The 13554-nt window shown below is 41.5% G+C and overlaps 1 protein-coding gene across 2 annotated transcripts in view; it reads left to right on the top strand.

Annotated features, from left to right (window-relative positions):
- Window positions 1–11236, top strand: part of WDR53 (WD repeat domain 53) — a 14775-nt gene extending 3539 nt beyond the window's left edge. For both annotated transcript variants that reach the window (XM_011961174.1, XM_011961175.1), the window contains 2 exons: window positions 3920–4415; window positions 10606–11236. In XM_011961174.1, coding sequence (XP_011816564.1) covers window positions 3936–4415; window positions 10606–11202 — 1077 coding nt within the window. In that variant the 5' untranslated portion in view covers window positions 3920–3935 and the 3' untranslated portion in view covers window positions 11203–11236. The remainder of the gene's footprint in view (window positions 1–3919; window positions 4416–10605) is intronic.
- Window positions 11237–13554: the final 2318 nt, after the last annotated feature.

Here is a 13554-nt window from a genome sequence, read left to right as displayed (position 1 = left end):
TTTTTTTTTTTTAACATTCCCAGTAATAGCTATTTATTTTTATTTTTCTGACTGGATGAACAATCAGTAAGTATTATCTATGTGATTTGGAGAGCAGGAGTTTAGTATGTAGCATTTAATAAGATAGAGCTGTTCTTGGGGTCTTGTGAGACTAATAGAACAAGAGTTACCACTGGTTCCATTGTGGAAAAATTTATAGGAACTGTAGTCTTTATAATACTCCCTTTAGGGACAAAATTCATTTATTGCCTATCTTCTCATACTTTGGAGTAAAACTTAACAAAATGAACCTTGAAGATTGAGTTAATCTTTTCTAGAAAAGAGTTAAATTAGAAAACCTGCTAAAACTTTTGTCTATCGGTCAACATTTATTTGGCTCTCCTGTGGGTAGATTTGTAATGGAGAAAGAGGAGCATTAGAAACCCTGCCTCATTCTTGTTTCAGAGAAAACCTAAAATCCCAGCTGGGATCCAAAACCTGTAGGCACACAAATAGCAAATCTTCATGCTCTAGAGTATAGACCTCCTGACTTCAAAGTTGATTCATCATAGCAATGGTCTGGCTGATGAGAACTGCCAGCTGCGGCACTTCACCCTTTTAAAAAATGCTCTCGGCCAGTTGCCGTGGCTCACGCCTGTAATCCCAGCACTTTGGGAGGCTGAGGCGGGCAGATCACCTGAAGTCAGGAGTTCGAGACCAGCCTGGCCTCGAAGAAGAGGCTGGGAAAGAAATGATCGACATTCTAAAGATTTGGAAGCATTGGCTGGGTGCAGTGGCTCATGCCTATGATCCCAGCACTTTGAGAGGCTGAGATGGGAGGATCGCTTGAGCCCAGGAGTTCGAGAGCAGCCTGGGGAATGTGGGGAAACCTCATCTCTACAAAAAAATACAAAAAAATTAGGTGGGTTTGGTGGCGAGAGCCTGTAGTCTCAGCTAACCAGGAGGCTAAGGTGGGAGGATCACTTGAGGCTAGGGAGGTCAAGGCCTGCATGACAGAGCAAGACCTTGTCTCAAAAAAGAAAAAAAAATTGAAATCGTTAAACAAAATTGTAACTTAAATTGACTTTTCAATATTCAATTCAAATGTGTAGAATAGCATCTTTATCATGAGATAAGTCAGTATTACAGTTCCTCAGCCTAAATACTATCAGTGCCTTTCATTTAAAATCTTGGTTTATCTGGAACTTTTGGCAACAGTCTTCGTTATAGCATATTTACCTGCTGCTGGTTCAGTACTTGTCAGCAAAAATCAAACCACCAGGGCTCCCTGTTTTTACCTCCCTCTGAGTCATTTCCTCTCCAGTCCTCTCCTTTAAATATTGCTTCAGTCTCCAATTAGTTTCTTCTGTATATTAATTGAGTGCTTCTGCTTGAAAACAAAGTTTAATTTTGTCTTTTTTCCATTTTATTTTTATGAATATTTCTATATTTGATTTTTGTGACCACGTTTCTGTTACCTTGATTACTAATAGATCAGTGATTTTTTTTACAGTCTAATTAGTGATCCTGTGTGTGACTAAAAGTAGGGGGAGGCTGGGTGCGGTGGTTCATGCCTATAATCCCAGCACTTTGGGAGGCTGAGGTGGGTGGATCACTTAAGGTCAGAAGTTCAAGACCAGCCTGGCCAACATGGTGAAACCCTGTCTCTACTAAAAATGCAAACATTAGCCTGGCATGGTGGCGGGCGCCTGTAATCTCAGCTACTTGGGAGGCTGAGGCAGGAGAATTGCTTAAACATAGGAGGCAGAGGCAGAGGTTGCAGTGAGCTGAAATTGCGCCATTGCACTCCAACCTGGGCGACAGAGCAAGACTCTGTCTCCAAAAACAAACAAAAAAAAGCTTTGTGTTGGGAATGGAAACTTTGGGCAGAGTGCCAGATTATTTTAAATGATTTTTCCAAACAAGGAAATTTTTCTCTGTACCATTGGGCTAAATTCAAGTATCTTACCTGGAAATAGCACAGCAGCTCTGGGGTCTGGCACTCGGATAAGTTCTCCTTTCGCTTATGAAATTAAAAATTAAATTTGTCCAGATTTGTTTGCTTCCTTTTGTCTTGACCAAGATTAGAGTTGTATAAATTGCCCTGATTCCTTTTTTGCCTTGACCAGCAGGAAGGCAAGGCAGGCCAGTATTATGTGGCATTTCCAGTGTGTCTATATCTGGGATTCCTAGAGGATCAGAAATCTAAATTTTGCACTGTTGTGTAAATGCAGGCAGATGATAATATGATTAAACATATGTGAGTACATTTTAAAGCACTGATGACTTACTAGTAATTTTTGGTCATTTTCTGTTTCTTCAAAGACTAATAACAAAACTGTTGTCAGATGGAGTTGTTAGAAAAGGACCTTCATTATTTAAATATTTGGAACCTGGGCAACATAGGGAGACCCCCCCCCGACTTTGCAAAAAAAAAATTAAATAAAATAAAAATTAGCCAGGCATGGTGGCGCACATAAGTGGTCTGAGCTACTCAGGAGACTGAGGTGGGAGGATGGCTTAGGCCTGGGAGGTCGAGGCTGCAGTGAGCCACGATTGTGCCACTGCACTCCACCTGGGTGACAGAGCAAAACCCTGTCTCAAAAGCAAAACATTTGGGATCCCTTACAAATCCTAAGAGTCAAGTGACCTTGGGAAAATTATTTAACATTTCTGAGACTCAGTTTTATTATCCCTAAAATGGAATAATACCCATCAAAAGGGTTGTTTTGAGAATAAAATTAGATAACCTACTGAATAAGTGTCTGGTGGGGAGACCCAAGGGCCTGCCATTTTCACCAGTTCCCCAGGTGGTTATTAGTGTAATACAGATTCTGCAATTCCATTGTACATCAGGATCACCTGGAGGACTTACTAAACCACATTGCGGCCAGGTACAGTGGCTCACGCCTATAATCCCAACACTTTGGGAGGCCGAGGCAGGTGGATTACTTAGGTCTGGAGTTTGAGACCAGCCTGGCCAACATGGTGAAACCCCATCTCTACTAAAAATACAAAACTTAGCCAGGCTTGTTGGCGGGTGCCTGTTATCTCAGCTACCTGGGAGGCTGAGGCAGGAGAATTGCTGGAAACCGGGAGGCAGAGGTTGCAGTGAGCTGAGATCGTCCATTGCATTCCAGCCCGGACCAACAGCAGCGAGACTCCATCTCAGAGAACAAAACAACAACAACAACAAAAGCACATTGCTTGGTCTCACCCCCAGAGTTTCAGATTCAGTAGATCTAGGGTTGGGTCTGACAATTTGCATTTCTGACAAGTTCCTAGGTGATGCTGATGCTGCCAGTCTGGGGACCACACTTTGAGAATACTGGTGCAGTACATGTGATGCCACTTTGGACCAGCCTAATAAAAACAGAAAAAGTAACAATAGGAATACTTATTGAGTACGCATTATGTACCAGGCACCATTATGTGTGATTTACATATATTATGATCCTATGAAATGAGTGTTGTTATTATCCTCATTTTATAGAGAAGAAAAGTGAGTGACAGAGAGGTTCAGTAATTTGCCCAGTCGCCTAGCTACTACAAACCTGGAGAGCCTAGCTACAGAGCTCATCATCTAAAACATTATTCAGATAAGAGGTATAACCTGATGATTTTGCAGCCTTCTCTTTAATAGAATTTTTCCTCATTTAAAATATTTAGTGTTTATTCTTCTGTGGGTTCCATATCAAAGACTGGAGGACCAGCCTTACCTAGACCCCTGATGGCAAAGGAAGCCCACTGAAGCATTTGCCAGCCAGGATACAACCCTGTGTTCAGCTAGGCTTTTGGAGACTTGATCTTTAAGTGTCGTCTTTTTTTTTTTTAATTTAGTTTTTTTAAGATGTCTTTATGAAATACTGTTGATTACATCTGTCTCCTACCATCGAGTCGATGCATAAAACATGAGATTACAGTTGTTTCCCCTTCACAGAGTCTTCGGGAGCATTATGGCAGTCAAGTGGACTGGCGGGCATTCTTCTCCCGTCCTCTGCCTAAATGCAAGTAAAGAAGGGCTGCTGGCTTCCGGAGCAGAGGGTGGAGATCTCACGGCTTGGGGTGAAGATGGAACTCCACTAGGACACATGCGGTTCCAAGCGGCTGATGATGTTACCAGCATCTTATTTTCTCCCTCCTGCCCCGCCAAGCTCTACGCCTCACATGGAGAAACCATTAGTGTACTGGATGTCAGGTCCCTCAAAGATTCCTTGGACCATTTTCATGTGAATGAAGAAGAAATCAATTGTCTTTCATTGAATCAAACTGAAAACCTGCTGGCTTCTGCTGATGACTCTGGGGCAATCAAAATCCTAGACTTGGAAAACAAGAAGGTTATCAGATCCTTGAAGAGACATTCCAATATCTGCTCTTCCGTGGCTTTTCGACCTCAGAGGCCTCAGAGCCTGGTGTCATGTGGGCTGGATATGCAGGTGATGCTTTTGCACAGAGTACTTGGAGAATTTCTGAGTGGGATTTGCTAACAGAATCAAATTATTGATCACACCAAATACCTTTGCTTTTTCTGTTTTCTACTAACATATCCATTTATGAACGATGAGCCTTATTTCTACATTTAATGCTAGTCTGATAAAATCTAGTAGAATTTATTCACAAAGTAATCATTAATCCTTTACTCTTCCTTTCTCTGTACTGTAAGATACTCCTAAAACCTGAAAATTCAAATATTTGGTTGTAAACATCTGTTTAAACAAACAACGGTGAGTACTAAAGGCAGAGTTGGTCCACCCATTCTCTATAAACTCGTTTAAACAAAAAGAGGGGTCTGTTTTTACTTTAAAGTTCTGGGGTACATTAACTGAAATATTGTGTATTGGTGATCAGGATCAAAGCACCGTATTCAATGCTGAGTTTTGAAAGGAGCATCGCGGCTGGGCGTGGTGGCTCATGCCTGTAATCCCAGCACTTTGGGAGGCCGAGGTGGGCCGATCACTTGAGGTCAGGAGTTCAAGACCAGCCTGGCCAACATGGTGAAACCCCATCTCTACTAAACATACAAAAATTAGCCAGGCATGCTGGCAGGTGTCTGCAATCCCAGCTACTTGGGAGCCTGAGGCAGAATTGCTTGAACCCGGGAGGCAGAGGTTGCAATCAGCTGAGATCTCGCCACTGTACTCCAGCCTGGGCAACAGAATGAGACTCTGTCTCAAAAAGAAAAAAAGGAAAAAGGAGCATCACAAATTGCCCAAATCCAGAGGAAGTCCATCAGGAAAGCAGATGTATCTAGAAACCCCATTATGTAGAGAACTGGAGGTGTTTAATTCTTAGTTTTCTTGAGGGGAAAAAATGGAATATGCTGGTCTTCATAAGAGAAGTCATGGGAAAGCAGATTTGGGCTTAACGTAAACGTTTTCAAATAGCTTGAACGTTCCCATGGCAGGATGTGCTTCCTCTTGAGAGTAAATCTCATCACTGGAGTGAGAGTCATCACAATTTCTCTGTTGAGCACTTAGTTCTTGTCAGTGCTTTGTGTATATTCGTTTTAATTCTAATTACATCCTCCTAGTTATTTTGTTTTTATATAAATAAAGAAACTGAAATTCACATGAAGTATCTACATAGCCACCTGACTGGGATTCAAACCTCAATCTCTCTGGCTCCTAAGGCTGTTTTTCCTCTAGGATGACAGGTATTCAAGCAGAATATCATCAGTAATGTCACAGAAACGTTTCTTGGTTTGGAATGAGGTGGCTTCCAGAGAGAGAACCATTGAGAATGACCTGTGTCCAGCACTGTTGAGGCATTTAATCTCTGTTCTCAGTTGCATACAGTATCTTCTAAGATTCTGTGTTCTTTTTAATAGCATCAGAAGTTTTGACTTCCACTCTCTTGGCTAGTGGTCTTTACCTCCCCCTCCCCAACCCTGCATCCCCCTTATAATTTAAGAATGATGAGGCTGTTTTTGTTGTCACCATGCTGTTCCCCTCTCCTGCAAGCTACCAGTATTCAGTAGGCAGAATCAGTGGCTGTCCTGCAATGCTGGGATATCTCCAAACAGTAAATAATTGTCTCCCAAAAAACATCGATAGTGCCTGGGTTGAGACTCACTCTACATGTATGGGGTATAGTGACCCTGCAACCTCTACCTTCCTTTTCCACTCCTAGGTTTTGACCAAGCCCTTTATAAATCTCGTACATCCTCCACCCTGGTGGTAATAATCTGCCCTTATGGTTGTAAAGAAAGAGCTATACAACCAGGTGGACATGTTTTAGGCAGATTGTACAGCGTGTCTTTGAGTAGTCGTTCTGTCATCCTTCAGCTATACCAGTTTTCCATCAGTAGCTCGTTAATTCACCACTAGGCATGGCAATAGGCAATTAGGTATGCAAAAGTGATGTGTACTTTTCAGATTAGATAAGGAATGGGCATTCAGAATTTACTCGCTTGCCCCCAGTTCCAGGTAAGACGTTTTGGTGGCAGGCACGTGCTAGTGAACAGCCCAGGAGACAAGTATTTTGAAAAAGGGAGGCTCAGGGAGGCTCAGGTAATTTCTTATTTTGATTTGCCTGGTAAAACTGCTGAACGTTTGCGGTAGATTTGTTTCTACACTGGGTTGTGATGTAACAGCCGTACAACCATGCTTTTGAGAAATTACTTCCTTAACTGAAGTTGAAACTCTATAATTTTTTCCACAGTTTTCTTCCTAAAACCTGTTCATCTAGTATTATCCTAAACTTTAAGGACAGCCAGTCTATGGGGGAGCCCAAGAATGTAGGCATAATAATAGTGGAAGGGAGTTCTGACTATTTTGAGTTCCTTCTCTCTGAGCAAACAGATTTTATCTCAAGGCAGCAATTGAATGATTGCCATGTTCGGCATACCTATCTTTGTTCTTATGTAACAGTAATTATAAAATTATTTCTTTTGACTTAGGTTTGAATAATTAGGCAGGGCCAGGCGTGGTAGCTTACGTGCCTGAGGGCTCATGCCTGGGATCCCAGCACTTTGGGAGGACAAGGCAGGCAGATCGCTTGAGCCCAGGAGTTCGAGACCAGCCTGGGCAACATGGCAAAACCCTATCTCTACAAAAAATTACAAAAATTAGCCAGGTGTGCTAGCATGCACCTATGGTCCCATCTACTTGGGAAGTTGACGTGGGAGGATCACCTGAGCCCAGGGAGTTCGAGGTTGTAGGTAACCGTGATCTTGCCACTGCACTCCAGCCTGGGTGACAAAGTGAGACCCTGTCTCAAAAAAAATAAAATAGGCAAAGCACATTCAAAGAGGCAAGGAACTTAAAAGCAAAGTGTGGTTCGTTAAGACACTTGAGACTGCTTAATTTTTTATTTAATAGGTACAAAGTAATATTTATATATGTGAGTGTGAAGAATAACATTAGGCTGGGCGCAGTGGCTCATGCCTTTAATCCTAGCACTTTGGGAGGCCATGGGAGGTGGATTGCTTGAGCTCAGGAGTTTGTGACCAGCCTGGACAACATAGCGAAACCACGTCTCTACAAAAGATAGAAAAATTAGCCAGGAGCATGGTGAGCGCCTGTAGTCCCAGCTACTTGGGGGACTGAGATGGAAGAATTGCTTGAGCCCGGGAGGTTGAGGTTGCAGTGAGCCAAGATTGTGCCTCCACACTCCAGTCTAGGTGACAGAGTGAGACCTTGTCCCAAAAAAAAAAAAAAAAAATTAAATAAATACCTGTATACCTACCATTCAACTATATTTTTTTCTTGAAAGACTTAGAAAATTAAAACTGTCATATTTCTGTAGCATACATGTTGATTTTCTTTCCCTTCCCCTTTCTGCATCTGAAAACAGATGGTTCAAAGGTTTGTTATTCTTTCTCGATTTTGTAAGACCAAAATATCAACACTTACAGACCAGAATGATGGAGAAGGCTCTTTTGTTTGTTTTTGAGACAGGGTCTTTGTCATCCAGGCTGGAGTGCAGTGGTACAATTATAGCTCGCCGCAGCCTCGTACTCCCTCAAGTGATCCTCCCACCTCATCCTCCTGTGTAGCTGGGACTGCAGGCACAAGCCATCACACCCAGCTAATTTTTTTTATTTTTGCTAGAGAGGAGGGCTGGCTCCCTATGTTCCCCAGGCTAGTCTTGAACTCCTGGGCTCAAGCAGTCCTTCTGCTTTGACCTCCCAAAGTGCTGGGATTATAGGCATGAGCCACTGTACCTGGCCTTAAAAGGCTCTTTATCTTGAAGATGAGTCTTTTATATGGAAAGAAACGTTCTTGTAAAAGGGGGATTTTTTTTTGAAAAGTCACTTTGTTACTATTACATTCACTTCTGAACATTTGCTGCTTCCCCACTTTTTCTCCCTTCGATGTTTTACGGAACCATAAGCCCCAAACTCTTCCATTCTTTTCTTTCAGTATCTCTAGCTCTCTTGCTTAGGATGATAACTGCTTGAACAGCTGGTTGAGAAATTAAGTGTGAAACACCTCGGAGTCTTTAGCTGCTTGGAAAAGTGAAGAAGCGCAAAGGGAATGTCCAGACAGAAACAGTCTGGAATCCTCAGTGCATGGAAATGATTCTAGACTTGGTAGAATCTGGGATGGCTGTTAACACATTTAGATGATTTAAGTCAAATACAAAGGTGTTTCAGCTGCTGAAACACTTTGGGTGCAGTTTGTGTTTGAATGTCTTTGGAGGACAGAAAATGCAGTCTATTCATAAGGACTGTATGAGAAAGAACTGGGGCTATCTGCCAATACAGTGAAGCTGGCAGATTCTAGAATGTCCATTTTCCTTGTGTGTATGTATATATATATTTTAAGATGGAGTCTTGCTCTGTTGGCCAGGCTGGAGTGCAGTGGCATGATCTCGGCTCACTGCAAGCTCCGCCTCAGATTCACACTGTTCTCCTGCCTCTGCCTCCCGAGTAGCTGGGACTACAGGTGCCTGCCACCATACCCAGCTAATTTTTTATATTTTTAGTAGAAACGGGGTTTCACAGTGTTAGCCAGGGTGGTCTCGATCTCCTCACCTCGTGATCCGCCCACCTCGGCCTCCCACAGTGCTGGGATTACAGGTGTGAGCCACTGCACCCAGCCGTGTTTAGATTTTTTAATGGAAACTGTTTTTGAGCATTGTGGGTGATGTGTGTAATCCCATCACTTTGGGAGGTGGAGGTGAGCGGATTGCTTGAGCCTAGCAGTTGGAGACCAGCCTGGGCAACATAGCAAAAACCCTGTCTCTACAAAAAAATACAAAAATTAGCTGGGTGTGGTAGCGTGCGCCTGTAGTCCCATCTACTTGGGAGGCTGAGGTGGAGGGATCACTTGAACCCGAGAGGTGAAGGCTGCAGTGAGTCATGGTCGTGCCACTGCACCCTAGCCTGGGTGATAAAGTGAGACCCTATTTAAAAAAAAACAAAAACAAACTATTTTCATATCAAGTTTCAGCACTCCTTCCTGTTATATTTTCTAATATTTATTTGTTTTACTTTAGCTTATTTTAATTTGTTAGTACTTTAACTTCACCCAAATAGTGATTGTTCGTCACATAGTATAATGTTATAAACCCAATTCAAAGAGATTTTCATCTAAGAGAAGCAGAATATAAGTGTTACTAGATGTCACTGCTTTTGAAACTAAGCCAATAAGAATAATCACAAGGGAAGTTACCTTGAATAGGAAACCAAATTCTTAATAGCATCAGCAATGCTAATCTTGCCAATTCAGATCTACGCTTTTCCTGTCTAAACAAGGTCATGCTTTTTCCAGTGTCTATTAAAATTATGAGTTATAATTCAAGGATGATGGTAAACTACATGGTAAAACAGCTGTCTGTTCGCTTTGAAAGTAATAAGAGTATTTTTGCAAAATGGTTGATACAGGAAAAGAATGAATCACTAGATGATAATGTAAAACCCATTCACAAAGCTTATTTAAAAAAAAAAAAAAAAAAACAGGTTGGGAACAACGACGAAAAGCCAAATGAAATTAATACCAGGATGTCACATTAATCAACAGACACATTTGAAATTTCTCCTCTTTCTCAGCCATTATGCTAGGCATTAGCAAAGACTAATTAAGTCTCAAGAAACTGATAAGCTAGTAGAATATGTCAGTTAATAGAATAGAAACTAGATACAGGAAAGAGAAGCAGGCTGAAATAGGAAAGCCTTCTTGGAGGCACCGGGACTGAGCTTAAGCCCCTCGGATGGGTAATTGGGTGATGTGAAAGGAAAGGAAAGGCATTCCAGATAGAAACCATTTCAGTGATACCCAGATTGAGTTTATTTACTTGATAGGCCTTTTTACCTATAAGCAGCATAGACTAAAACTAGCAAATTTCATAACGTTTGGTTTCACTTGAAGAGATGAGAGCAGAAAAACCTTTAGAAACCTGCTTAACAATTACACTTTGATGGGGTTTATTAATCAAAAATTACTCAGGATCTTGTTTAATTCTACCTTGATTCTACCTTACTGCAATCTAGATTTAGTCCCGGGGTAGCATTCCACTGGCATGTTATGGCAGCATTTGATTATTTTTTTTGTACTGCTGGGAACCTACCTTACTGCTCATTCTCAGACCACTTTAACGATTGTATTAGAAGCTGAATAAGCACACGGTAGTTGAGCAAATTGACTAGCGTTTTATATGACTGTCATTTCTTCTTACGTAAAGGTGATGCTGTGGAGTCTTCAAAAAGCCCGACCACTCTGGATTACAAATTTACAGGAGGATGAAACAGAAGAAATGGAAGGCCCACAGTCACCTGGCCAGCTCTTAAACCCTGCCCTAGCCCACTCGATCTCTGTGGCTTCGTGTGGTAATGTTTTTAGTTGTGGTGCAGAAGATGGTAAGGTTCGAATCTTTCGGGTGATGGGAGTTAAGTGTGAACAGGAACTGGGATTTAAGGGCCACACTTCAGGGGTATCCCAGGTCTGCTTTCTCCCAGAGTCCTATTGGCTGCTCACTGGAGGGAATGACGGGAAGATCATGTTGTGGGATGCAAACAGTGAAGCTGAGAAGAAACAGAGGAGTCCTACAAAACGGACCCGCAGGAAGAAACCGAAAAGAGGAACGTGCACCAAGCAGGGTGGAAATACCGACGCTTCAGTAACGGATGAGGAAGAACATGGCAACATTTTACCAAAGCTAAACATTGAACATGGAGAAAAAGTGAATTGGCTCTTGGGTACAAAAATAAAGGGACACCAAAATATATTAGTAGCTGATCAAACTAGTTGTATATCTGTATATCCCTTAAATGAATTTTAAATCCAATAAAAACATTTGAAGAATTGTGGCAAAACTGTTTTTCAGATTTAAAAAAAGATCCTGGTTCTTTATTTAAGCTGTTTGTTATATGTAAAATCATACTATTTTGCTGTACAAATTTTAAGATATTTGAACAAAAGACAATTGGATACTTTATATAGTAAGTGATATATTAAAGTTTGGAGGAAGAGAATGAATATTCATTGTGTACCATGTACCAGCCATTTTACATATATTTGATTTCTTGTTCTGAATCAATGAAGTTTTTTTTCCCCATTTTAGTGCCACAGGAATTAAGACTTAGAGATGTTATGTAACTTAAAGATCCAGGAAGATTGCAGGCACAATGACTTGTCTGGAAAGGACCTTGTTACGCTGCCTACCCTAGGGAAGCCCACGTCCTGGTCCAAATCGGTCACCTTAGTTACTTCTGGCCGTGTGCAGTGGCTCATGCCTGTAATCCCAGCACCTTGGGAGGCCAATGCGGGCGGATCATCTGAGGTCAGGAGTTAGAAACCAGCCTGGCCAACATGGCAAAAATCCATCTCTACTAAAAATACAAAAATTAGCTGGGCCTGGTGGCACGTGCCTGTAATCCAAGCTACTCAAGAGACTGAGATGGGAGAGTCGCTTGAACCCAGAAGGTGGAGGTTGCAGTGAGCCAAGATCACACCACTGCACTCTAGCCTAGGCAACAGAACGACTCTGTAAATACATAAATAAATAAATAACATTAGTTATTTCAGATCCCAGGATGTCATGAGGAGCATTACCACGTTGGAAGAGGAAACCTGTTCTTGCTTGTTCTGTGTAAAGTCTAAATTGCTTTGCTGACAATTACCTTTTGCTGTGTTTCTAAAAAAAAGAAGGGTTCCAGGGTCAAATCAGTTTAGGGTGTTATGCAGCAATCCAGGCCATGATGCTGGTGGAGTGAGAATAAATTGCAGTTATTAATGAGCAGAAATTCTGACTAAGCAGAAGATAGGAAAGAGAATAGAGGCCTAGATAGGGTGTCAAGAGTTAGGTTCCTTTTCATTGAGGCCTGGATTGCTGTCTTCTCTGCATGTTCTTTCAGCGTTCACTCATACTGCCTACTCTTATATTTAAAGTTTTTTTAATTTTAATTTAATTTTTTTTATAGAGAGGAGCCTTACTATGTTGGCCAGACTGGTCTCAAACTCCTGGCCTCAAGCGATCCTCCTGTCTTAGCCTCCCAAAGTGCTGGGATTACAGGTGTGAGCCACCGTACCTACATTCAAAGCTTTGAAGAGATCATCTGATTGGTTACCATTATTCTTGTTTGTAGAGATCTCTTTTTCATAAGTTCAGTTTTAGTCAGGACTCCTGTTGCAGGTGACAGAAACCAAATTCAAATGGCTTAACAGAATAAAAAGGAATGTATTGGCTCCCATAACTGAGAAGTCCAAGAATAGTCAGGTGCATACTGCTGGGGTGGCTATGCTGGCAGGGTAAGCAAAAGAAAGCACCCCAGCCTAAATTTACAGAGAACCAGGATATCATTTTGAATATAGCTTAGTTCTAATACTCAACTGGCCACTCAAGGTGACAAATAGGAACTTCAGTGGTCACCCCTCGGAAGCAAGCTTTCAATGTCCCCCACCTGTGGAAGGCTGAAAAACATCTTCCAAAGATAACAGGTTGTAATCACTGGAACCTGTATTACTTCTTACTATTAAATATAAATTTTAATTATTTAAAATATTGTGAATATGAGATTGCTATGTAATTATTAAACAATACTGATTATATTTAATGATAAGTAAATTTATAAACATTTTGCAGAAAGATCTTTGCAGATCTAATTATGAATCTTAAAAGATTGTGTTAAAGAAAATAACGATATTTTGCAAATAACCTATGCACATTCTCCCATATGCATTAAATCATCTCGATTACTTATAATCCCTAATACAATGGAAATGCTATATAAATAGTATTCTGGTTTTTATTTGTATTATTTTTTATCATTGTATAGATGTGTTCCGTTGTTTTTCCTTCCCTGAATACATTTGAGCCACGGTTGGTTGACTCCACGGAGTGTGGCGCCCATGAGTACCGAGGGGTAACTACGTGCTTTTCTGTTTTTATTAGAGTGTAAGATACTTGAAGGCAAAGACTACCTACCCTCTTTCACTTCAGAGTATATTGTGTGGCCTGTCCTAGGCTCCCCAGCCAACACAAACAGTACTCATAAGATATTAAATGAACCAAAGGAGACCCAGAAAGTTCAAATGTGAAAAAGGCCGGGCGCAGTGGCTCAAGCCTGTAATCCCAGCACTTTGGGAGGCCGAGACGGGCGGATCACGAGGTCAGGAGATCGAGACCATCCTG

Source organism: Colobus angolensis, unplaced genomic scaffold, assembly GCF_000951035.1.
Source record: "Colobus angolensis palliatus isolate OR3802 unplaced genomic scaffold, Cang.pa_1.0 Scaffold54, whole genome shotgun sequence".
In the NCBI taxonomy this organism is placed as follows: domain Eukaryota; kingdom Metazoa; phylum Chordata; class Mammalia; order Primates; family Cercopithecidae; genus Colobus; species Colobus angolensis.
This window is presented reverse-complemented; position numbering and strand designations above follow the sequence as displayed.